At 46.9% G+C, this 26,632-nt stretch overlaps 1 protein-coding gene across 1 annotated transcript in view; it reads right to left on the bottom strand.

Moving 5' to 3' along the window:
- Positions 1-26,632, bottom strand: part of foxp2 (forkhead box P2) — a 103,153-nt gene that overhangs the window by 45,516 nt on the left and 31,005 nt on the right. Inside the window, 1 exon segment of the mRNA XM_056424832.1 lies at positions 16,169-16,355. Within this exon segment, the coding sequence (XP_056280807.1) occupies positions 16,169-16,345 (177 nt within the window). The 5' untranslated portion in view covers positions 16,346-16,355.

The following is a 26,632-nucleotide window of genomic DNA, read 5'->3' as shown; positions in this document are numbered from 1 at the left end:
CCCTGCGCACGGCGGGCTGCTCGACGAGCGCAAACCGAGGTCGCGGTGGGGAGGAAATGTTTGTCCGCGTGTGTGAAATCAATAACGACTCGCTGTGTTCTATCCAAAGTCAAGAGAGCCGTGCGATATATTTATTACACGCGGTCGGGAGCACAAAGAAAGAGATGTTTTTAACTGCACTTCCAATATCCACGCCGGGTACATATCGAGGGAGGTGCGGATATGAGAGGTGACACCAGGGGCGAAGCAGAGAGATCAACGACATGCGGCTTATTAGAAAAGAAGTGTGCTCAGATTGCATAAAGAGCACACGGACCGTATCAACAGCGGCCGAACTTCTCCAAGAGCGGCACGTCAGGCCAGAAACTACCTGTCACTTCCTCGATGGAAGTGGGGTTAGACATTTTTCGGGGAGTCTGTGATGGTGTGGAAGATAACAGAGAGCGAGAGAGAGAGAGAAAATAAAAAATAAATACAAAGTTCTGTCCGCTCACTTACACTGGCTCCCGAGTATTCAGCCATTACAGTAAAAAGCACCAATTTGTGCCACCCACTTTCCACTCCACGGAGATGGCAAGCTGGAGCTCATCTCGGAGCACGAAAAAAAGCAGGAAAAAAGCACAACATGCCAAAGAAAGTCATCAAAAGTTTGCTGAAGAGCCGCCGGAGCGGACACAAAAACACAGAGGAGAGCCGGCGCCTATTTAACCTGCGTTGCTATGCAAGAAAAAATGACATCCCCGCTCTATTAATGCACACATTGTATAAACAGTACAATGTGACACATTCTTCAGAATGAGAGAGCAGGCCAGACAGAGGGAGGGAGAGTGAGAGCCAGGCCCCGCTATATAAATAACAAGGCACTCAGAGGCATATTTGATGTTGATATCCATCACTGAGGTTGGAAAAGAGGAAAGAAAAAAGAAAAGAAAAAAAAGAAGAGGGAAAATAACACACGGAGCGACCGAGACCGCCGGGACACGGGGATCCTTATGAAAATAAGATTCAGCCCAAATGGATCTGGTGTAATTGGTTTCAGATAGTGAGGTCAGGAGAAAGGCGATGCGGGCGACTATTATGCGAAACGGACTGAGAAACAAGAATGTTTACACAGGCATTCCTCCGCCACATTAATAGGCATGCAGAGATCACTGGAGAGGGGAGAGAAGGAGAGAGTGAGAGGAGACTGACAGAGAGTGGAAGAGGGAAGACCAAAAGCACACACACATCAGTCATCCATTCATCCCTCCTTCCCCGCTCTCCCCACAGTCTCCCCAGTGTTTAGACGTTATACGGCGCGGGGTAATAAGGAACACCTTTCACAATGCACCTTTGTAAGGAGCATGCAAAGATCTTAAACAAGCATGAAATACGTTAGCAGGCCCCTGCAACACTGGGCCAAAGCATTACAAATCTCCAGATTGCTTATTTGCACACATGGCGGATGGGGGGGGGGGGGGGGGGGAATAAGCCATCCATCCAGGGATGTCACTCTTTTGAAATCCACCTGGAGCGTGCACGAGATGCGCCCGTGACATTGGAATCGGATGTATTCCGAGGTGGTTTCTGCGACGGCGTTGTTTGGACGGCGGCGCTCGCCTCCCGGCGCCGGTCACGTTGGGAGCCGTCGTTGTGATGCGGCGGCCCGTATTGCACCGACGGCACCGGTGTGGAACGAAGCTGCCCTCAACAGGTGCGGGGCGGAGACTGCAGCTGGAAGCCACGGCGATACCAGTGGTCGATCGCCGAGGAGTGCGTCGCATCGGGGCACCACAGCCTTCCAGATGTGTGCAGAACAGATGTTTTGTTGAGTGTGTATGTGTTTGTTGTGGGGAGCAGAGGGCTGCTGTTCAACACCAGGCTGGAGGCCAGAACAACTCCAGTCATGCTGACAGATTTGACAACTCCCACACACACATACACACACACACACACACACATCAGCAGGCTTATCCGTCTTCGCTTCCAGGAAACACAGACGGCGAAAGAGGGGGGGAAAGGAAAAAGTGTGACACTCCATTTGAGCTGGAGGGAGTCTCGCATGCCACGGAAAACAAGGCACAAACAGTTTAAGCTGAACAAACAAACATGGCTGATTGGACCGAGGCTGCCGGCCCGCTGGCAGGGGGAGATACGCGCCGACACTCCGCACCAAAATATTGACACCCTATCTTCTTAGACGAGTGGATTCAGGGCAGATGGATGGATGGATACGGATTCGGAGGGGCTGGTTGGAGAGGATAAACAAATGAGAAGAGAAGGGGAGGAGGGTAAATTGCCCAATGCAATGTCTGAATACAAAAGTGGGGCCCGAGTTTCAGAAAACAAGCAATGTGCCAACGGGGAACCAGCAGAGGGCCCGAAACTGGCTTCACGCAGCTGGATGGGGCCGAGATGACAACGACTGAGAGTGGTGACTTTTAGTGAGGATCTATGAAAACTCAAATTTACACTCCCCAGATTATTATTATTTTTTGTATAAATCAGGTGTATGCTTGGTGTGCATCGGACTCGAGGGTTGCTATTGATCCCGTCACCTTAACCTTCCTGTTACCTTTACATTTACTGACATATTTTACCCTCGGGGTCAATTTGACCCCAGCAATTAAAACCTCCAGAAATTTTTTAGAATTAATATTGTTTTCCAAGTTTAAGTGTGAGGTACTTTATGTTTGTTTGTTGACTACCTAAATAGCCCTTTAAATATATAAAAAAGTTGATATTTCTTATATGTTTGACACAGTGAAAAACAGCCTCGGGTCAAATTGACCCCAAGGAACATCCGACATTAAACATTGAATGGGGTCAAATTGATCCGAAAGGTAACAGGAGGGTTAAGAAAACAGGGCCACAGGAGAAGAGAGACTCCTATCCTTTTATAAAAAAGGTCAGAACCCGCGATGACGCTTGAGTCTATTTACTTGACTGACAAGTCTTTGAAAATATCAAAATCATCATATCAGCTTCACCCAGGCCCCCCTTCCCAATACTCAACTTTGGACTGTCTCCAATAAACTGCTCCCAAACCTCCCAGAATGCATTTCCCAACAGAAACCTATGGGCGATTTCTCAGACGGTGCTTTCATGAGAAAATATCTATAACGGAGGAGAGAAACCAGAGAGAAAGTATGGAGGGAGAAAAGGGGGGAATTCGGAAAGTATGTCGGAGTAATGAGCATTTTAATGTATGACTCAATACATCAACAGTCTGCAGTGGACGAGGGAGGGAGAGGTCCATGGAGAATCTGCCCGGGCCTCAGGATGGAGGGAGAAGCGATCCAGCAGAACAATGGGCTCCTGTGTCCCACGCTGCTCCCTCGATCTCAGAGTGACTTCATCTCCCTCCGGCTCCACACGCAACGCAGATCTTCCCGAAAATGAAAATATGCCTCGTGTTCATTTGCTGTTGTGGGCTCTTTCTCTCAAGTGGATAATAGGTGTTTGGGAAGAAACCCGTCCATATTGATTGCTTGCTCTCGTCAACTCCTCTCCACCTCACTCTCAATTCAACTCGACTTCTTTCTCTCTCTCCACCTCCCTCCCGCCTCCTCGCGGCTCATATCGCATTATTCATTTCTTCCTTCTGTCTCTCTCACCCCTCTCTCCCATGTCGCTCACCCCTTGTTTATTGATTCTCTAGATTAAGAATTCCTTGGGTGGAGGAGTGTAACACACAAGCATCAAATTATTTTGGGGTGTGCTTATTTGACTTTCCCGTGCATCTAGTTGGCCTGTGTCTGTAGACAATTATGCCTACCCAGCCTCAGACTCAGGTGCTAATAATGAAGGACAAATAGAATCATATGTGTAAACTTCCCCCACTGATGAAAATTTATATTAACTTTCTGCCACAGTAAACAGAGCTGCATAGCTACACCCTCCCGGGAGGATTGACGAGATGAATTTGTTCGCTCCTACCCCAGGAAGAAAAGCTGGCGTCGGAGAGAGAGAGAGAAAAGTGGTGGCGGTGGCGGTGGGAGGGGCTTGGGGATGTCGAGCTCCATTGTGTAACCTCACATTACATTTTTTCCCCATATATACGTAAACAAAACGCGGGTCTGTTCTGCCTATCGCAGATATAAAGTGTGTGTTTACGTCTGTGAGAGGGAGTCGGATAGATGTGTGTGTGAGCCGGTACGTCTGCTGAGGCGTCGGGCGGCAGCAATAACGACGCCGCGGATGCTCTGTGCAAACACAATGTTCCATCTGTTTAAGCCAGGGAGAGCAATTGTTTACAGCTACTTTTAAAAAGAAGAAGAAGAAGAAGAAGGAAAAACACACACAAAAATCATTTGGACAATTTTTTTGCGCGTTGGAAAGACCTGACGATAGTTATTTGCAAAATAATCCGACACGTGTCGCGGCCTAACATACAGGATGCCTGTTTATCGGCCTGTTAGTCACACAGAAGTCAGAACTGGTTCTGTTCTTCTTCTTCTCTCCGTCATCTCAGCCCGTCTCCTCCACGCCTCATTACTTCAATTCATGTTACCCCACAGCGCCCCCATTACCCCCCCCCCCCCCCAGGTCTTCACTTTGACCTGTGCTGTATCGCCGCCTTTAGATAAGGAGACGGCGAGTTCGCCCGGCGACGCTCTTTATCTGCCGCTGCCTTTAGAGCCCAAGAGCTCCCAACAAGACGCTATCGAAAAGAGACGGAGAGGAAGAGAAACAGAGTCGGGGAAGAGGTCGGAGAGCGTATTTGTGCAGGTGGAAGAAGGGAGGTGTGTGTGTGTGTGTGTGTGAAGTGGTCAGTGTCTGTGTGTGTGTGTGTGGTCATGTGTTCTCTTTGCAAATGCAAAGCCCCCCCCCCGCCACACAAATACACACATTCTCTCTATAACACACTCTTTCTCTCGCCCCGAAGCGCTTGATTTCCCCTTCAGGTGATTACGACCCCTCTCCTTTTCACAGTTCCAGGCGAGTGGAGGTCACACAGCGGGATGAATACTTGATATGAAATGTTGCGTTCGGGGGCCAGCCGTAGTTTATTTGGAAAAACAGGGGCTGAGCCAAGCGGAAAAAATCATCGTGGGACTGGAAGAAGACCTCGATAGACATGGAGCTGCTTATAAATACACAAGTACACCGAATATCTTCACGCCGACACATTGTAGGCGTACGTGAACCTCGCGATATGGTGGAGTCCCGGGAGGATGACAGTGTGACGCCGTACAAACAGGACACAGTTGTATCCCTGCACAAACTAGGGCTTTCTCAGCATTGTTGCCAGCGGATCAGACACATAATGAAGGTGTTTCTCCACAGCGCTTCGTGTCTGAGTTTGTCGACAAGGCCTTATTAAAAACATGGCCAGAGGCGACGAGCAATCCGACAGCGGCACCAGACAACGAGCCGGCGGAAGAGCTCGTTTTGTGCCGAATGCCAATACCGATAGATGCGGGAGACGAGATGAATGTGCCGACACACGTGTGTGCATAGGAGGCGCGCGCACAAACATAAAGACCGGGGGAACATCGTGGTAAATAAAAGATTGCTGCGTCCCGGGTAGGTAAACTGCATTTAAGTGTGTTTATCCTCCATTAAACCGCTGATGAATCACATATACACTCAAAGCCGACAGGGGAACACAAAACAATGATTAAGGAAAACCGGGAAATCTACCGAGCGTCACCAGTCATCTGTATTTACACCAACTCGAGATTGACTTTAAAAAAACAAAAGCGGGCCTGATGTCATTTGAAAAAATCCACACGAGCCGGGCCCGTGTGCATCGGATCCCGTCTCGGGGGCTCTGCTGTCGCGGGTCAATAGGGTGAGTGTCTGTCTGTCTCGTCTTGCCGAGCTCAGGTTAAGTGCTGAGTCTAATTGTCGCTCTGTTGCTCTGTGGTCGATGAGAGAGCACCGTGACCTTAGCTGTAAAAACGACCTCACCTCACCCGCTGCAGAGCGACAGCTTGACTGTGGCGACACGCGCTCAACCGAACGCATTCTGCCGATAGGACACTCTCCCGATGCGTTGGGTCTTCAGACAATTATCGTAAGCTCGTAGGTAGCCATTAACAGTCACACAAGTGTTTATGGCTTTACATAATGGCCATTACACAGTTTAAACAAGTGTATGCGGCCGCTTCAGCCCTTGGATCGCTCCCCATTGCGGGCGGCGCACCTTTCAAGGAACGCCGCCACTCCCCCCCCCCCCCGAAAGATCATCTCAATAAATAGCCACTGCATCTGCCTGTGGAGGGGCCGTCGGGTGGCTCGGGTTCACTCCCCCCCCCCCTCCTCTCTCAGTCGCTCTGCTTATGTAACACCTATCTTTTTCCTGTGCTGCTCCTGCTCCCTTTCTTCCCTCCGCCCCGCATGGCACCTTGGTGGTTGTCTTGTGAATATTCCAATTACAGCGATGTGTGTTTGACCTTTAAGTGAGCTGTAGGAGATATAGTTATCTGCCTCCCTCTCTGACACCCAGCGTCTATCAATCAGTGTTCCACCCCAACCCACCAGCACCAGCACCACCACCAGCACCACCACCACCCTCACCAGAGCAGGCTGCTCGACACTCTGGCGAAATGTGTTTGTGTCCATGTGTGTGTGTGTGTGTGTCTGCATGTGAAAGAGAAGGCGAGAGGGGAGCACACACTGTGAATGGGCTATAGGAGGAGAGGCTTGGAGAGTCCTTGTGATAAAAAAATGGAAAAAAAGCACAAAGGTTTTTGTCTGAATACATAAATGTATACCACGTACACACAAACAGAGAGAGAGAGAGAGATGGGGAGAGAGAGATGTTAAACCTTTTTCTTCTTTAATCTGCTACCAGCCTGACTGAGCTCTCTTGACTTCCATAAACAAAGCCTTTTCCAACAGCATCCTATATCACGCTTCCGAGAACAAGCAGCCATACTTCTTTAGTTCCCTCCGTGCTCCCCGCCCGGTACCGACGGGCTCATCTACATCTCTCATTGAATCAAGAATGGAAATTCACAAGAAAACGCTTCTTTTTCAATTTCATGCTGAAGGAGCTCAAGTTAGTGGATGTAATTTCTCCTAACAAGAATATGTATCACTCTGTCGCACACTTTAGTTGGTCTATGTGAGGGGAAAGGGCCTCTTTTCTCGCATTTTCTTCTTCTCTTCTTTCATTGGGCTTTGATAAATGTGCCGAAAGCGTGATCACTCCATCCACAGCCCCTCTGTACAAGGACAGAACAATCACTGGGCTTATTAAGAAAATAAAAAAATAAAAGCTCTGTGCTTAAAATTTGTATGAAAGATAAATGACACATCATTTAGGACCGCAGTCGAAGCATTACACAATTAAGTTTTGGGCTATGCCAAGGAGGAGGGGGGGGGGGGTTGTTTTACACATATTGCAGGGACTACAACTTCCCTCGGAGAACGATGAGACGGTGCAGACACAAAGATGGCACTCCGCTAACACACAGAACGTGTTGAAAGTGAAAAGACAAACATGCCACGTTCAGTGAATTTCGAGAGGGATTCTCTCCTCGCACATTTCAAACTTGTGCAATCAACGAAGTTTTTTTTACATCTCCGACAAAAAAAGCTTGAGAAAGTCGAACGATGAGCAAAAAAACACTCCGGCAAACCATTTGAAGTTTTGTGCAAATTATGATTATTATCACATTTCACACCGAATTGGATGATGAAGTCCAAACAGGTGGAAAGGAATGCGTGAAACAATAGCATCGCCGAAACAATACCACGCATGGCCAAGCCACCAGGCTAATGTATATTTATCATGTAAACTTCTGATAAATGCAGACGCAGAAACAATCAAATCTCTGGCTTTCAATTGGAAGATTTGTGCGCCATGGGCTCAAGCGTGAAACCAATATCAGCTTAGTGTCTAGTCAGGCTTGAAGTGCTGCGCCTAGCCCACAAAGCATGTTCTGCATATGCTCGTGGGGCGTCGCTTCTATCGGGGCGGAACAAGCAGCTTTCCAGCGCTGTCGCTGATCAGCTGGTGCCGGTTCAGTCCCACAGTGTGTGTAAATAAGCAGTGGTTAGGCCTTGATGAGGAATGGCAGGCCGTTTGAGCGGGACCACGGGGCCGGAGAGCGGCGGGCGGGCGGGCCCGTCTGGAGTCCTGGAGTGACTTCCATCATTAACCCTCGGGCTAGAGGACATCTTATTCTCTGTATCTGCCCCCAAACTAAAGGGTCAGTTCACACCAAAAGGACTCGATTGGAAGTGGATTTTGTTTTTTCAGGAATCACCTCACCTGATTGTATAGACGCCAAACTGCTTGCTCTATTTCCCCACCTTTAAAAAAAAATTATATATATATATACACTACCGTTCAAAAGTTTGGGGTCATCCAGACAATTTTGTGTCTTCCATAAAAACTCACTTTTATTTATCAAATGAATTGAAAATTGAATAGAAAAGGTTAGAAATAATGATTAATATTTGAAGTATTAATTGTGTTCTTCAAACTTCAAGCTCAAAGGAAGGCCAGTTGTATAGCTTATATCACCAGCATAACTGTTTTCAGCTGTGCTAACATAATTGCACAAGGGTTTTCTAATCAGATATTAGTCTTCTAAGGCGATTAGCAAACACAATGTACCATTAGAACACTGGAGTGATAGTTGATGGAAATGGGCCTCTATACACCTCTGGAGATATTTCATTAGAAACCAGACGTTTCCACCTAGAATAGTCATTTACCACATTAACAATGTATAGTGTGTATTTTTGATTAATGTTATCTTTATTGAAAAAACAGTGCTTTTCTTTGAAAAATAAAGACATTTCTAAGTGACCCCAAACTTATATATGGTGAAAAATACGTCTGACATTGTAACCATTGAAGATGACACAGATGAGGGCAAAGTGAGGGCCTGACCTTGGCCGATACACAATAAAAGCCGGCAGCCTCAGCTCTAAAGCTCCAGTGAAGAGAGCCAAAGCCGGCGCTAAGTGACATGTCAGTCAGTTCGTCTGTTTGGAGCCTTCAATTCCCCACGGCCCGAGCTTATTTACTGCATTTGTGTGAAAAGCTGCGAAGAGGAGAGGGGCTGAGAGGCCCGGCTGGCTCTCTTACAGACGGAGACGGTTGGTTTGGAGGCAAAGCGTCTCCCCGCGCAGCCCGGTGAGCGTCACGACGACAAACAACTTGGGAGGAGGAGGATCGAGCCATTTATGTATAAAAAAAAAAATGGTTCATGGATGAAGGTAATCGGAGCGACGGGAGAGAAAAGATGATACCTGGAATCTGTTCGTCGAGACTCCGGGGCGCATTAGAGGAAGAGAGCACAGGTGGCGGTAAAGATGCCACGAGTCATCTTCTTAAACCAGATTGGAAGTCATTTTAATACGAGTTGGAGAAGGGGGGGAGGGGGGAGTACACACAACAAACCATCGGGCAAGCGTTTCAGAGTCTGATTTGTTACTATTCATGGCGAAAGCGGAGAGGAACTGTAATGCTAGACATGCTTGTTAAATTCACAACACTCCAAAGCTGCCTTCTAGCAAATCCCGTCTTTTGGTTGTCAGCTTAAGACACCCCGGCATATGCATATGTAGGATTTTTTAAGCTCTGTTAAATGGATAGCGGTGTCGTGGCCTATCAAACGACTATAAGCCACTTGCCTTTTTTTGGGGTGGGTGGTGGTGGTGGGGGGAGGGAACCATTTACAGAAGAAAAAGAAGGAGAGAAAAAGCAGCAGACAGCAATGCGTTACCTTGCATGCATTTGAACGCCCCCCCCCCCCCCCCCCCCACACACACACACATGTTTTCTCTACTGTTAACTCCACATTAGAGGAAAACGGAGCCTTTTACACGTGTATTTCCAGGCGGCGGGTGACAGTAACGCCCCGCCCCGCCGTATTAACGGCGGGCCGCTCTGTTTAAGCCAACAACAGGGGAGTGACAGAATGCCTGCTCTCCATTGTGAGGCGGAGAGAGATGAGGCGCCATTCGCCGGCGAGGCGTCGCGCGGATAAATTATCGCTGGCCGAGTATCGAGCCGGAGCGATTGCTCAGTCCGCTCATGGGGTGTGTGTGTGTGCAGGTGTGTGTTCGCACGAAGTGTGTATGCATGCCTCCATATGTGTTTGTCGGAGTGGACTTATGGATCCAGTGCCATTTATTTCCCAGAGCTGGAGCGGGGTGGGGGGGGGGGGGCAGTTAGGGAGGCGTAAAAGGAAATGAGTTGTGAAGTGGCCATTGATCCGGGCCCGCGCGAGGTTGGCTCGAGACTGCCGGACTATTGGCCACAGTGTGTGCTTCTGAATGGTTGCCTCTTATTTATACGGAGATGGTTAACCCTGACCCAGTTCATTTATCACCGGGCTAATGTGCTACACAAGGGGGGGGGGGGGGGGGGGGAGAGAAAGAGAGAGAAAGTGTCAGGTCAAACCGAAGGCCTGATCCGGATCGAATGATGTCAACTGGGTTCCCCTTACATTTATTTATCATTGGAATCTATGAAAATGTTTATCTACGTGCCCTTTCAGTTTTACTATAAGTGTGTCTGGCATTGGGCGAAAAAAATTAATTGTCCACAGCAAGTGACCTCTGTGGCATTGATCTGACACACAAAAGACACATTCTCTCTCTCTCTCACACAAAGACACACACACACACACACACACACGACAGGTAGCGTGTTGACCCTCGACTCGTAGACCGCAATCCCGACTGCTTGAGCATAAAACAGCCAAAAGTATTTATGACCGGCACATTTCACTCTATCTCCCTCATCCTCTCTTCCTTATTCCTCCCTCTCTCTCTCTCGCCCTGGGTCCCTTTCTCCTCGCCTCTCTTTCAAGCCCTGTAGCTTGACATTTCGCCGTGCTCTCAGGGGACTCCGGGTGCGAAATGGAGTTACTGTGGAGAGCGCCACTGTAAATTCCAGGAGGCCACATGTAATGTGTCTTAAACACAGACGGACAGCCCGGGTCTCGAGGAGGAGCTGAAGAATGAGACGGAGGAGAGAAGAAAAAAAAGCGAGTAAAGGGGAGACGGAGGGAGAGGTGGCGTCTGTACAGATAATAGAATAATACTGTGTTTTGTCTGGGGAAGGGCGGGCAAACAGGAGCGATGCTGTCATTCACACCCTATATCTTTAGTGTCATCGCGGAGGGGGGAACTACAGGCCTATATATCACAGGCCTGTATGTACTATTCTGTAGGGACGGTCTGCCGATACACAGAAGGATGGCTTTCATTGTAAATAAGTCGGACCCGAGGACCGCCGACTATAGCTGTCTTTTCACTGAAAGGAGGAAATAATTTTACAAAGACATCCAGCGCATGCTGCTTCCTAATGCTCCTCCAGCCTTTACAGGGAGCCCTTATCTTCCCGCGGATGATGACGCTGAACAAAAGGTTCCTTTTATGAAATCGTTCATATTTCAGCCGAGGTCTGTCTGCTGTCCGGAGAGGTGATTGATGCGTCAGGCCGAGGCCAGTGTCTTATTTACACAGTTGAGTGGGGCAATCTCCGGCCTGAAAGATAAACCTAATGAGCTTCTTTGTGTAAGTGTGCAAATGAGAGACACCGTGCTCCCTCCCTCCTTCCCCTTTCCATCCAAAAGGGGACAGTCTGGGTGATTAGGCCTTTAAATTATGCTCAAGGGCAAAGCCCAGATTTGCATCTTAGGTGTGTGTGTGTGTGTGTGTGTGTGTTTGAGTGGGTCTCAAATACGTTACGGAGAGAGAAAGACAGGGAGGCAGGTAAAGGGCACGGAGAGAGAGAGAGATGCTTGAGGTTTGCTTGTGAGGGGTGATGGGTGAACATCGGGTGTCAGTATCTTAAGCCGTTAACGACACTTAACAACAAAGTCGGCTTGTTGAAAGAGGGAGGTGAGCTCACGTGTGTGAGCGTGCACACACCTGCCAACACACACACACACACACAGACAGACAGACAGACCTTCATTTTGTCCTTTGTCTGTGGGGTAACTTTCTCCCTAATGGCTTTCATTTTGGGGAGAATTTAATTTGCCCCTAAACCCTAAATATTACCCATCACTCGCTGTCACATTCCTCATCCCCTCTATCTCCTCCAGCTAAACAACGAGGAAGGCAGGTTAATTGCTGTCACTCTCAAGTTGGACCGGTGCCGAGCTCTCGTGTCGCGACAGCGGTAGCCTGGAAGTAAGATGGCACCTCTGCGCACTTATTGTAATTTATGTCAAAATGCTGCAGTCATTTAAATGGGGGTGAATAGTTTGCATTTTGCTGCATCATGTGCTTCGGGAAGAAGAAGAAAAAAACGCCGCAATGCATAACTCACCCGTTTACCAACGTGTTGGCAACTATCTCGTGTCGAGTGCATTTTTTGGGCAAAAGCAAAGCAAATGAACACAAAGCAAATTCTGTAAAGTGGCCTTTTGCTCATCATGTCTTAGTTTAATGATCTGGATGCAGGCTGTAGTGACAGAGGCTGGTTCCCACAGCTAGTCAGGGGTCTTTGGTTCAAACCCCTGACTGGGCCACAGAAGATAAGCCGGCGCCTCCATCTTCCTCTGAATATCAATAGACTGCGTACAGTGAGTCCGTTCGGAGGGGGCAGTGGTCCTGACTATCGGCTCATCAATCCCACTGATAACCCTGGCAGGATTAAGTCTACAGACCACTGTAATCAACTAACAGCCTCATTACGGGACATTATGGTATAGATCCAAAGATCAATGCATACCTCCCGCGTACATACATAGCAGCATATAATATTAAAACATTAAACTACCAGATACCACGGCCAATGATTAATTGACGGGTAATGTGAGCTCAGCACAATTTTCTTTTTGCGCTTGGTTTTTTCTTTTTTCTTCTTTCATAGTGATCATTTTAGCATAGTAATTAGGGCTGAGCAACATTCATCATTTGCTCTGATACATATCTGCAGCTGGCAAATTGCAATCAGATACAGTTGGTATCTAATCTGTGATCTCAAATCAAATTAGGTCTATTTAGACAACCTTGGGAATGGGGTGATGAAACCCGGGCAGAAATTAGGGGCTGGAAATTCAATTGTGACACGACGGTTATGATTCATACACATGGATAACAGTGTGTGTGTGGCTTCTTTTTTTTTTTTTACGTCGAGCACTGATGACCTGGATAGACTATATTTCAGATCATATGTGCAGGATTTGCAATGAAATCTAAATAATTTGCTTTATTTGATTTGAGGAGAAAAGTAAACCATCAATATTTGAATATGGAAAGATTGCTCCTGTAACTTCGAGTCTTGATCCGGGTCCTATACGCATGTCGGGCCGAATCTGAGGCGACGAGACCATAAGATGCTGCTTTTCTAATTATAAGCTGCAGGTGGTATTTTGGAGCAGCTAGGTAATGGCACAACCCACAGGGACAGTGGAGAATTCATCAGTGCTTATTATTAATCATCCCCCCCAGCAGCGTGATGAGAGACTGGAGCTTTTATACCCACTGGACCACTCAATGTCATTCCAAATACGGATGGAAAATTACACCCAACAGCCTCGCTTCAAAATGGACCCGCAGCAGACGTGGACCGGAATTTTCTTCTCTTTTTTTTCACACAGGTGAAAAAACAAAAAAAGGAAAGAAAAAAAAAGTGCAAGGATGGATGAACGCATGAATATATGATGACACAAATGCACGCTTCATACACACACTCGTTCACTGATACACACACGCGCGCGCTCACACCTGCCGGCATCGCCATCTTCAGATGAGCACACGAACAACGGCAAAATAGCACGGCTCTGTGCGGACACATGCGTAAAAAAAAGAAGTCCATATTTTGTTCTCTATCTCTCTTTTCCTCCCCTCCCTCCCTCTCTCTCTCTCTCTCCAAAGAGATGCAGTGTGAGCACGCCACAGGAAGTGTGTGTGAAGTTAACGGCACCGGGCCCCTGTTTTAAAAAGCCTCCAGAGACCTGTTAGCTGGACTGCTCATTTCAATGTGTCCGTCTCCAGGTCGGGCCGGCCTCTTTACAAGGCTCACGCTGTCACACGACTGCCCCCCGGCCCCGCCCACCACGACCAGCTCTTAGCCGTACACGTCCATCTCAGACTTAACTAGACACTTTATGCTGACGTCGCTTTTCTCGCTCACCGCCGTGGCCCGGTTCACTTTTGTTATTTCATCTTTTTATTTTTTTCAATCCAAACGACTCATCTTTGTCGAGTTAACATTTACATGCGCGCGTACACTTTTCTTCGCTTATGTCAATCGCACTAATCGCAGTGACGTGGGCTCATATTAGATCTATAAATGTGTAAATGCAGGCGTTTTGTTGTGAAATACAATTATTTATACATATTTATTTTACGGCATTTAAAGGAGAAAAAAAGGGAAACAAAATATTTTAATATAATCTCGAACAAGGCAAACAATTATTTGTACAGAACAATGCAATTCTATTTCCTAGTGCAATGTAACACTTTAAGTCCTATGGTACAACAGATGAACGTTATCTTGTTATCCGGCTCTCTATCTCTTTCTATTTCACCCTCTCTATCTGCAGAGAGCATCAACACAGAGAGAGAGAGAGAGAGAGAGAGAGAGAGAGCAGTCCTCCGCCCAACACCCTCAAATGTAAAAGAGTGATGACAGAGAGAGAGGGGGGGGGGGGGAGAGAGAGAATTGACCCCAATCAGGTGAGTGTGCACAGGAGGAATGAGTGGAGATAAATGGGGGGCCGAGGCCACAGCACTGTGATGCCGCTGCAGCCACCGGCAGGACCGCTGCTGGGGTGGCGCTGTGGATGGAGGATGGGTGTCGAGTTGGAATGGGGGCGGGGGGGGGGGGTGAGGGGGCGATGGAAGAGGTGGCGAGTCGGGGGGGGCGAGTCGGGGTGGGGTGGGGGGGGTTGCCTGCGGGACATGCTTCGTTTCACCACACCAAACGCCTCCCCTCTGCGCACATGCAGAAGCACGCCGTCGTCTATTCTCTTGCCCCGACCACACTGACCACAGGCTTTCAGCTGCCTCCGAAATGTACACACGCGCGCACACACACACACACACACAAAGACACACACACACACACACGCTTGCATGAAAATCCCCATCAAACGAAAAAAAAGGACAAGCGCGCATCATTACCGACCCGCGGCGTTGTCCCCCATCCACCCAGAAGCGTGGCCCTCTGACCTCGTCTCCCACTGCTCTTTTGGCGAACTGTCAGAGCCATCATTCACCGTGAAAAGACACAAGAGACACTTGACTCCTCCACTCTGCTGGCGACTGACTTTCACAACTCCCCCACCCCTCCTCCTCCACCACCACCACCAACTCTAACAACCCCCTGCAGTTCATTCACCCTCAACTTGCTCCGATTGGGAGAAGAATAGAGCCGGTGCAATAAAACATGGATATAAAAAAACATGTAAAGATAGAGTTAAAGAGATTGAGAACAGAGCATCACATACTTGCCCATACCATGAATATCCAACAGAAGAGAACAATACTAGCAAGTCAGTCGGAAAAGTAATACGGTTTAAAAAAATATATATCTAAATGACTTTCTAGTTGTGGGAACTGCAAATAGGTCTTTCAAATGTGGCCCGGTCAAAGGTTTCTCTGCCGCTGGTGGCTCTGTGGTCTGTATGTGTGTGTGTGCCGAGTTAGGAGGCCCTCTGGTGGATGCAGCACTGCCATGACACACACACACACACACGCACACGCACACACACGCATACACACGACCCAAACGGGTCCGTACGATGCTCCAACAAACACATTCTTTCCCTTTCTCTGTCTATCTCCTTCTTCTTCTCACCGACACGCACACACACACACACACACACACACTCTAACTGTAGCATGGCTTTGTGCTGCTGCAACATCGTCTCTATAAATACGACTAAAACTGCCAATGCAAAAGCACCCACTCAAAATATACAACCAACTAAAAAACAGTCACTGCAAAACATTGTCATCACTCGGCAGGAAAAAGCTTCAGGCAGAACATGCTGACAGCACAACAAACCAGCGTGGAAACACACCAACAACACAAACAGCCCATTAAGTAAACAATGTTTGTTTTTTTCCCCACCCAATGAACAAAAAAAATACAAAACCCATGAAACAACACAACAAATATATTTCACTGTGTCGATGTAGAAAAGCCCAGCGCTGACTGAGCAGAGAGCAGAGCAGAGTGGGAGAGCGAGGGGAAAGCAGAGAGAGAGAGAGAGAGCGGCAGGGAGACGAGACGGGGAGAAACACAACTTACCTGCTGTTGTTGCAGATGCAGCAGCTCGACTGTGCTTACTTCGCTGCTCATGTCACCAGCGCTTGATCTCCCATCTCTGCTGCCAGCCTCTAATTGGCTGCTGCTTAGGGTGCTCATTCCATTTTGACTCATTGAACTGTTGCTTATTGTCTCTCTGGCCGACTCCTGCATCATCATGATTTAAAACCTAGAAGTGATTAAGAGGCACCGGTTAGGGCTCTTCTCGTTACAATTCCCCCTTTTTCCCTCCTTTTTTTTTTTTACGCTTCCATTATCAAGCCCTCAGTCCCCCCACTGCAAATTAAAGCATTTAAAGAAGAGGGAGGGGGAAAAGAGAAGAGGGGGGTGGGGGGTAGAGGGTGGTGGGGGTTTCAGGAGGAGCAATTATGCATTCATTGTGTAAATGAAGCAATACAAAGAGATGCACGTCCTGGTGATATTTAAAATGGGAGGGGTAATGTGGCGAATGCTGTTTTAAAAAAAAATCCATATAAATATATGGAAATACATCTAAGCATCTGGATTTAAGAAGGAAAGAAAAGTTGTATTTATTTTTTTCATCATCATTATTTATAATAAAAATACATTTGTAGAAAATGTAGATACAAATATGCGCGCGCCATTATGTGATTCATAAATGAGCATATGCTTAATTCCCAATCTCTCCCTCACACTCTAGGACAGCCAGGCTACACACACACACACACACACACACAAACAGAAGCACGGGCACACGGAGAAATATTTGACGTCTTAGGGCTGTCCGATTTTTAGTGCGTCGCATCTGAATGAGTTGCCTAATGACGCAAAGCTAATCATGCAAAATTAAAATTTGGTGGCGGGGAGGAGGAGGAGACAAGGAGGAGGAGGGGGGCCCCAAATCACATGGTGCAGGGCTGGTGATGAACACTGTAATGGGTTTGTCATCTGTGCTGTGGCTGAATAAAATCACAGGTTTCCATCGGAGCACGGTGCTTGTATGTCATCCGTTGGAGGGATTCCTTTATCCACTCTGCTTTAATCAAACCTGATATATTCATTTATTTAGTCATATGTTTATTTTTTTCTTCTAATCCTTTCTCAGCGAGACACAATTAAACCGAGCTGCAATCAAAAGTTTATGGAGGGTTTAAATGTAACCATGTTTAAAATAAATATAAGTTATGGAATTAATAATGTTGGCATCTCATAGATATGTAAAACTGGTGAAAGAGAGAGGAGAAAACAGGGGGAAGAAGAGGAAAAAAATCTATCACGAATATCACTAATGATTGTGCTAAAAACAGCATAAATTATGCATATTACCTCCTCTCTCTCTCCAGTAATAAATGTTTTATCATTTTCTCCCGCATTTAATGTTCTGCACCTTCACTGGGGCCGAGAGGAGCCCCGACATCAGTCGACATCCTCGCAATAAATAAATGACACTCAGACCCAACAAAAGGAAACTCAGAATGTATCCCACAATGATGGATTGCCTTCTCTATTTTGAAAAATAATTATTTGTAATGTTCGAAAATTGATATTTGAGACGATTCATATTGTAAAAAAGGGGCGGTAAAAAAACTTTCACTATCTTGTGGAGGACCCAGTGCCAGCTAATCCACATGCATGCAACAAAAGAGGGGTGAATGGTGATTATGGCTGTGTGTGTATGTGTGTGTGTGTGTGTGTGTGTGTGTGTGTTCATGTGAGTATTTGTGTCAAGCCCACAAGGTACCATGTGTATTCTTTGGCCAGTAAATACCGTTTTTAATAGAAGTGTGTACACGTCCTTCCCTGTGTCTGCGGGTGTGTGTGTGTGTGTGTGTGTGTGTGTTTGACGAGGGGCAGATACAGGACAGGCCTTAAAGGATGTCCACCGCCAGGATAAACAGGATCCAAGCAGGGAGAACAAACAGGACTGAGCTGTTACACAGAGCAGGGCGACAGCTGCCCGGGACACAAGTAAATAGGGAAGAGGCCAGGACGAGGCGTGCTTGTGAACAAACAGGCCCCTGTTAAACACCGCACCGCTCACTACTGATGGAGAGAGACACAGAAAAAAGACAGAGAGAGAGAGAGAGAGAGAGAGGAGCAGAGAGGGTGGGGGGTGACGGAGAGAGACAGATGAAAAGAATGAGTGTGAAAGAGAGAGAAAAGAAAAGGAGAGTGGGTGGGAGGGAGGGAGGAAGGTGGTGGTGGTGGTGGTGGAGGTGGGAGGGGGGAGACTGGCACAATGTGACAACCAATCCGGTGATGAATCTCAGCGTAAGGAACTCAAGGCTGCAGCCCGAGATCAGCCGGCTAATAAGTATTCAAATTAGGCATAAATTTTACATGCCCAATGTTTAAAATATTCAGAGAAAGACTGTCTGATTGCCTTTACTATAATTTTATGAACATTCTAATGGAGCTTGGATATCTCTTCTTTTTTTCCCTTTCTTGGAACAGCGATGGATGCGCGGAAAACTTGAAGATATACGAGACAAGGAAATAAGGATTTTTAATAACATCTGAATGCAATCCACGACGGAAATCCAAGGAAGATTGGGAATTGAATGTGCTCTTAATGCACTCGCACGTGATTATTAAAACATTAATATGATACCAAAAAAATAGGGATAAAAAAAAGAAGAAAAAAAAAAATTAGACATCACAGCTTGAGAAGAAAAAAACCCCGGAGACGTAATTTGAATTTAATACACAAACGATAAAAGCCCAAAACGCCCGGATTAATCTCGGTGCCATAATCTTCTCGCCCTCCTCCAAAAAAATAAAATGGTGGCAATATGTCTAACAGCAACATAATGATAATGCAGATATATGCAAAGTATATTCGCAGAGATCAGATGGTGCTTTAACCTTAATGACAGCGGTGAGATAAATTAATTAGCCATCTAAAGGCGGCATTCAAATCTGCCAATTAGGTATGTCAATTAGAAACACAGCCGTGCTGCAGTGATGAGCGGCCGAGCTGCGGATACGACTGCGGGGGTGATGGAACTGTCACACACACACACACACACACACACACACTACTCAAGAGAGACAGATAGTGACAATACTCGGCACCTGAGGGTGTGACTGTATGCATGCATGTATCTATATGTGCGTGCATGTGTGTGTGTGCGTGTGTGCGTGTGTGCGTATACCACAGGTCCACGATGCCCTGTGCCCTCTCCCTGAGGGATACCAGCCCTGACCCTGTACTAAACCAACTGGGCCGGAAGAAGCCCCCCCCCCCTCCTCAACCGGGGTCCCTCGCCCGGATCTGCCGTGGCGGCGGCTTCAAAGCTGCCTGCTTGCCCGCACGTGTGTTTGACATCCTGTAAATTGCCGGTGTCCTGCGTCTCAACACACCCACTATTTGATGCCATTTCCTCGAGCCATAATCTTCCAATGAGGGGAGAACCGATACCACTTATTATCGCGAGAGGAAGCCTGTTATTGCCCTGGTAGATGTATGTCAAACGGGGACGAAGATGATCGTGATACTAAATGTTTAGGTGGCGGGGAGGCGGAGATAACTCGTCTGCGCTCTCTCTCAATTTACCGTCGTCAAAGACCGCCGATGGCTCCAACTTTTCTATTGAGGTGGAGGCGCAAGAGAAAGAAAGGCATTTCCAAATGAAGGGAAGAGACAAAGGCACTTTATTTGCAAAGCTTCAGCTTCTGTCTCATTCCTCGTGCGACCACGGCCCTCGCTCGCTATTCCTCTTCAGCTCGAGCAAATATTTACTCCCCAAATCGTGCACTTCACAAATCTGTCTCGTCCATCAGGTGTACGGGATCTGAGAAACTGTCCCGACGACGCATTGGGCCCCGAGATCGAGAGAATTTCTCCTCCATCTTTCCGAGAAGTGACACGGCGAAAGGTGTAAGGAGAATTCAGCCTTCTGTTGCCTCAAACAAGTACTCGCTCTCCCTCGTTCTCCTCCTCTCTCTCTCTCGCACATACACACTAACACACTCACACCTATCATTAAAGGGAAAAGAAGCAGCCCTCCATCTTTGTTTGCGAGCTCTAAAAGCCCTTAATGTAGCCTCATTACCTGCCCTGTCTCCCGCTCCATCATGTGCAGTAAACACACACTGTGACACTGGCCATCCATCTCGTGGGAATACACAGCTGTCTGCTGTGCTGCAACACTGTCTGGGGAACACTGGGGAATTTTAGACACACACACACACACACACACACTGGACTATCTATTTTCAACGTTAGGATGTTCTCCACTGTGTCTCGATCGAGAACACTGATCCATTCCCTCATTTAATATGCACGAGTTGCAAAATAAATAATAAATAAAAAATATATGTATATATTGCACACAAAAAAGGGGGGGAAAGAGTGACCTGTAAATCCGTGATCCCAGACGTCCGTTCATTCTCAGTTCGCATTTCAGGGGGACGGCTGGAATTCTTTTGGTTTGTGAGATGAAAATAATAAAAGAAATAAAATAATAGAAATTACATTTCACAGTCTGCTGACTGCTCACAGCTCTCTGATCAAGTCGAGATATGGTTACCATTTTAAATAATCACAGATTCTGTGCTTGAGTGAAATTAATTCATCATTGCCATACGTTACTATGCATACAAAATAAAGAAGTAACTGGGCAAGGGCAAGGGCTCACATATCCAATACTTCAGATTGCTTAATAAATCAAAATGCCACATATGTGCTGACGGAAAAAAAAGGTGCTTAAAACCCACTGCATTTCAAAAATGATGAATGTAATCTAAGACCAAATAATGGAGAGCGGAGAAGTTTAAAATAACTTAATCAAAAGCTGCTTGGCACGCCATACATTGCCTTGAAGGAACCGTTGATGATGATCATATGTTTGTTTGTTTTGTGTACTGTCGTCTTTCTGGTTGCCAGTTGTCACAGCAAAGGGAGACCACATGCAGTTTATTCCAGCCTCAAGCTGGGAGTTTAGAGTCGGAGGTGGAAAAAAAAAACGACCACTTGGAGAGCTACGTTCGACAAAACCCAGTCCCCCGGATTAAGTAAGGCAAGCCAGGCTGCCGTGCCTTAGAATTAAAAGCTTCCCTTTTGGCACTAAAAGGCCGCCATAAAAGAGCATTAATGACTACTTCTTATAAACCTGTGTATGGTAATGGTTTCTGCTCTCAGATAGAGGAATTTAAAAAGTGTTTCAACGGTGAATGAAGATTGCTTTCGAAAAGAAGAAGAAGAAAAAAAAGAAAAAGGGGGGCTGAAGAAATCATATTTACAAAATCAGGAGTGGGGCCAAATGACTAGATGAATATGAATAATGGACTTTTCGGGATTAACATTATTCAAAGCAACAGAATCAAATGTGCTTATCTCCTGTCCAATGAGCCCTACACATTGAGAAAACCTCAGTCATATTTCAATTCTTCACTTGAGCTGACAATAAATCGTAGTTCTGTGATAGGAGACATTCAGTCGGGAATGTTCAGAACTTAATTCTCTTCTATTTACAATAAGGAGATGAGACAGAATAAGATAAAAGACAGACTATTTGCCTCGGTGTGTGAGTGTCCCTGAATGGAGTGGGAGTGTGTGTGAGAGTCAGTGTTTGTGGAGTGCAGAAAGGGAATAAAAATGACAAAGAGAAGCAGAGGACAGGGTGTAAAGTGCATGTTCAATTGTACAGTCTGCACAATGTCGTCTTGGAATCAAATGCGAGAGGCACTCGTGAATAGTGTGCATGACACGATGTTATTGCAAATGCATTTCATATGAATACAACCAGCTCTGGAATACAACAAAACAGTTGTCGTCCAAGGGCGATCCAAATAGGAAGAAAAAAAGAAGAAGACAAAAAAAACAATCACATGGTAGACCGACGTGAAAATGTTCAATTAAAATCAACCATGAATCATTCTGGGCAAAAAAAAGAGAAAAGGTGAAACGTATTTTTACGATGAAATATAACAATTGACAGTTTTTATCCTTCGCTTGACAAAGCGATGAATATCCACACGTCTTAAATATACGACTGTAGCGCAGCACGCCCCGAGTGAAAAGGAGGAGGAGAGAAACTGGGCTTTTTTTTAGGCTCGGCCCATATCGTCCCCACGTTACACATCCGGCACCTCATTCCGCTGAAGCAGCACACCGCCCCACCGCCGGGCCTCCGCGAGACAGTGACGACAGCCGATCAGTCGGCTCTCATTTGCATATTTGCCAATTCCATTAATTAAGTCGGCCCACCTAATCAGGGCTAATTGACCTATAAAAGAGGGGAGGCCTCATTGTCTGGTCCAATCATCTTTACCGAGAGCAGGGGAGGCGCGCCGGTGAATGCTGGGTACTTTCCAACCGCGCTGTATTTATAGAGCTCGCGTGGAAGTGATCCACTCAGAAAAGACGTTTTTTATTCCCCCGACCTGAACCGAAGCGATCGGGAGCGAGCCGCCGCAGACTCGGGAGCAAAGAGTCGGAGAACAGCAAGGAGGAGAAATTGACAAATCCTTGACGCTGGTCTTGTGCCTCGTCGAGGGGGGGGAGGGGGAGGAGGAGGCGACGACGAATCAGAGGAGCTAATCGCAGTTGGATGGCCCGAGTCTGCCGGATCCTCTCCGCGGCGCGGCGGATCCGGCAGACAGGCGGCGGGGGGAGCGCGAGCGGCGGTCGGCACGGCTACAGAGACATAGCTCATTGTGACGTTTCCAGTTATTTCTGGTTGATTAGGGCCATTATGTCTCCAACTCTGATTTATGTTGTCATTCCCCCTCAGCAGTCCTGCATCGATAGATCTTAATGAATTGGTAAATAAGGGTGAAGATTGCAGTTGACAACACCGCAACATTCCTCATTCATTCCAGACAAGATTTATGTAACCAATTAGGCGCATAACAGGGTTTGAGGGGGGACTGGTCAGGGGGGAAAAATTATCTGTCCACAGGAAAATTACCAAAGTCGAACCCAGGAAGGAATAGATAACAGGCAGCCTTTAACACCGGCTTAGTCACACTTTCCTCATTGCCCGGTTGGGGATCGCTCTTGTTCCTTTTGGCATTAAAAAATTGATTTTACAAAAATATGCAGATACCGGTTGACTTTCTACTGTCTGACAGTTCGACATTTTTTTTTTTAAAACACACCCGACTATTCCAACCCTCATCTGAATAATGTCCAAACCAAATATGATGATGGAATCAACAGATTAAAAATGAAGCCCTTGCCAACAAAGCAGCACTTTGATATGGAAATATTAAATTCAAGAAGCCCCTATCCACACACACACACACACACACACACACACACACACACACACACACACACACACACACACACACACACACACACACACACACACACACACACACACACACACACACACACACACACACACACACACACACACACACACACACACGCACACACGCCACAACCCAAAACAGGACCAATGAGAATGTGAAGTAAGGGGCGTGTGTCTGTGTGTGTAGTAGGTGTGTGTGTCACGGGGGCACACAAATCAATTGTTCAATTACTGTTTGATACATCACCTCCGAAAAAATAAGTAATTAGCATTTTTTAATAGTCTTATATTTCCATCATTTAATTCCTCGACACTGCAGTTCTAGGAGTCTGTTAGTGGACAAATAAAGGCCTCTTTGTTACTAAAAAAAAAGAATTCAGATAAAAGTGCTGATCATCAATAGCCGGCGACAGGCCAGGAAGAGCCAAAGGGCAGGAGTGAACAGAGCTGGAAAATTAAAGCAGAGTGATACGGGGAGCCGGCTCCTCTCAGCCTCTCTCCCTTCAAGCACATGCAAATGAGACTGTGCTGCTTAACTGCATCATTTATGTGGATAATAGCGGCATCATCATTACGGGAACTCAAATTAAATTACATCACAATTAGCATAACAAAGTGATTGGTTAAACTTTAAAAACAAATAACGCGGCTCCGCTAATGAACAGTGTTAATTGGCCGGCGTGCATTCTAAATAAAACATGTAAGTAAACATGTGTTTTAGTTAAATTATTTTGAAATTCATTTTTTAAAAATATTATTATGAGCAAAATGAGCCCGACGTGGAAAGAAGGGCACTCGACACTGGATATATTGCCAGGGGGATTTGTAAGCCGAAATATAAAATGTGTAGCATTTAATTTTATTGCGCTAAAGAACCTATTATACGCCAGACTCTGGAGAACAATGTAAATTATCTGCCTTCAAAATGGAGTTTGGCCAATTCTCCATGTGAGCTAATCACATAGCTCATTATGCATTAGGGTATTACATTATGAAGAGGAGTCCCTTTCGCATTCCTGCACAAAGCCCTATGAAATGTTAATAATATGCCGACAATAGCCCAATACCATGCTCGCCCTCATCAATATTTAAGTAAACAAATGATCCCACTCGCCTTTTGATAAAGATAATTAGTGCTTCACCGACTATCAGTCTTGTGACCCCTCAAACTAAACATCTGCTCTGAAGACCCCCCCCCCCCCAACACCAAGAGATGGGAGGAAAACAAATAAGTCAAAACTTCAAGTCAAAGCTTTGCCCTCGCAAAACACACATCAGCCACCGAAGGGTCTTTTTAAAATCTGTTTCACTGCAACAGTAAATCTTCGTCCGCTTGATTTTTAACGACCGATGACGAGTTTAGCGAGCAAGTGGCAAAAAAAACCAACACAACAAGAAAAAAAACACCACAACTAATATGAGAGCAGAAATCACCACACCGCAAAAGTGAGTTCACAGCCACACGCACACGCACTCGTAACGGACACGCAAACACACCCTAAAAAAAAAACGTGCACATGCACACACACACACACCCACACACACACACTGAGACATTCATCAGCACTAATTAAGCAGCAGATTAACAGAGCACGCAGACCAAAGCTGCCCGGTAACACAGGGAGACGACCAGCGGGGAAGGCTGAAGGCTCAGCCCGGCAATAAAACACAGCCATTAAACACAGCCCAGAGCCTGGAGACGACTGCGGACGACACAGACTTGATGGGTGGATGATGGATGGCTGGAGAGATGGATGGATGGACAGTCTGCCTTACTTGTCTTTTCTTTTTTTTTCTCTCTCTTTTTTTGTTTTGTTTGTTTTACCTGAAGGTGAGGAGTGCCAGAGAGCTTGACCAGAGAACAGAGTGTTTGCCTCTCTGCCAATGCCGCCGCCGCGGGTGTCTAGAAGCAACGGCCGCGCGTCTACTGGTGTCACCCCGTGGAGAGGCAACACTATCTGTGTCATCACTTCAGCCGTGTTTATGGGGGATGGCATCATAAACAAGCCCCCCCCCCCACCGCCAGCCGCCACCCAGCCCCCGCCCCAGAGTTCCCCCCCCTGCTCCCGCTCACTCGCTCTGCTCTCCCTCTCGCCACCTCACCACCACCACCACTGTGCCATTCATGCATACTTAAATCACCCTCGCCCCATTAAAAAAAAAGAAAGCCCAGACGCCTCTCCTGACAATTATTCTATCATTTCCAGTTGTCACCGGGGCAATTACCGACCGGGGCCCCCTGTGCGGGTCGGACATGCAGGGCCCGATAGCAGAGGGCTTGAGTTGGGGGAGAGAAGGAAAAGAGTGGGACAGCGGAGGGAGAGGGTGTGTGTGTTTCTGTGTGTGTGTGTGCGAGTGTGAATGGAAGGGTGGGGAGGGGCAGTGTACAAAAAGGAAATTTATGACAGAGACACGGTGGCTTCTCTCTCTGTCTTCACTGGAAATAATTAAACCATCATTTCTTATGCCTGCCGCTGATGAAATATATCACAATTACTGGAAAACACTACATATCATTTCCACATTTTATTGGAAATGAGAGACACGGCAATTAACAGTTGGACTTCTATGCTGCCGCCTATTACATTTAGGGTATGGCCTTCACATGATTATATTTATTTAAATGTTAAGTAAATATCGTAAATATAAAAGAAATCTTTTTTTTTTGTACCCCGTGCATTTGGGTGCAAATGTGGAAGAGCAAATGTGTGTGTAGGTCGCCTGTGGTGTGTGTGTGTGTGTGGGTGGGTCCTGTGTGTGAATGAGAGTGTGTGTGTGTGTGTGTGTGTGTGTGAGTGAGGGGATCTTCACACGGGGAGCGCTGCGACTCCTCGCACCTCGGCTGCGAGCTTCCCCGGCAGCTCGCGCTCTAATCGCACATCTGCTTCTCTGAACTCTCTCTCTCTCGCCCCCTGTCTCTCTCTCTCTCTCTCCTGTGCAAGTGCACACACACACACTCTTACACACAACCTGCCCGCCTGCCTCCCCGCTCTGCTCTGCGTAGGCTGAGACGAGGGGGGAAACGGAGGCAGCAGAAAGGCTGGAGGAGGTCGCCGCGATACGAGAGGTGCATTTACCCGCAAAAGGTATGTGTGCCCGGCTCCCGTCGAGCACAGTTCACTGCTTCTCTATTCAGCTCCGATTGTGTGCATGTCAAAGTGTGTTTGCGTGTGCGTGTGTGTGTGTGTGTGTGTGTGGATGCAAAGAGTCTGAATGGGATTAG

This window comes from Pseudoliparis swirei, chromosome 10, assembly GCF_029220125.1.
Source record: "Pseudoliparis swirei isolate HS2019 ecotype Mariana Trench chromosome 10, NWPU_hadal_v1, whole genome shotgun sequence".
Taxonomy (NCBI): domain Eukaryota; kingdom Metazoa; phylum Chordata; class Actinopteri; order Perciformes; family Liparidae; genus Pseudoliparis; species Pseudoliparis swirei.
The sequence above is the reverse complement of the archived record's forward strand: the minus strand, read 5'-3'. Positions and strand labels throughout refer to the sequence as shown.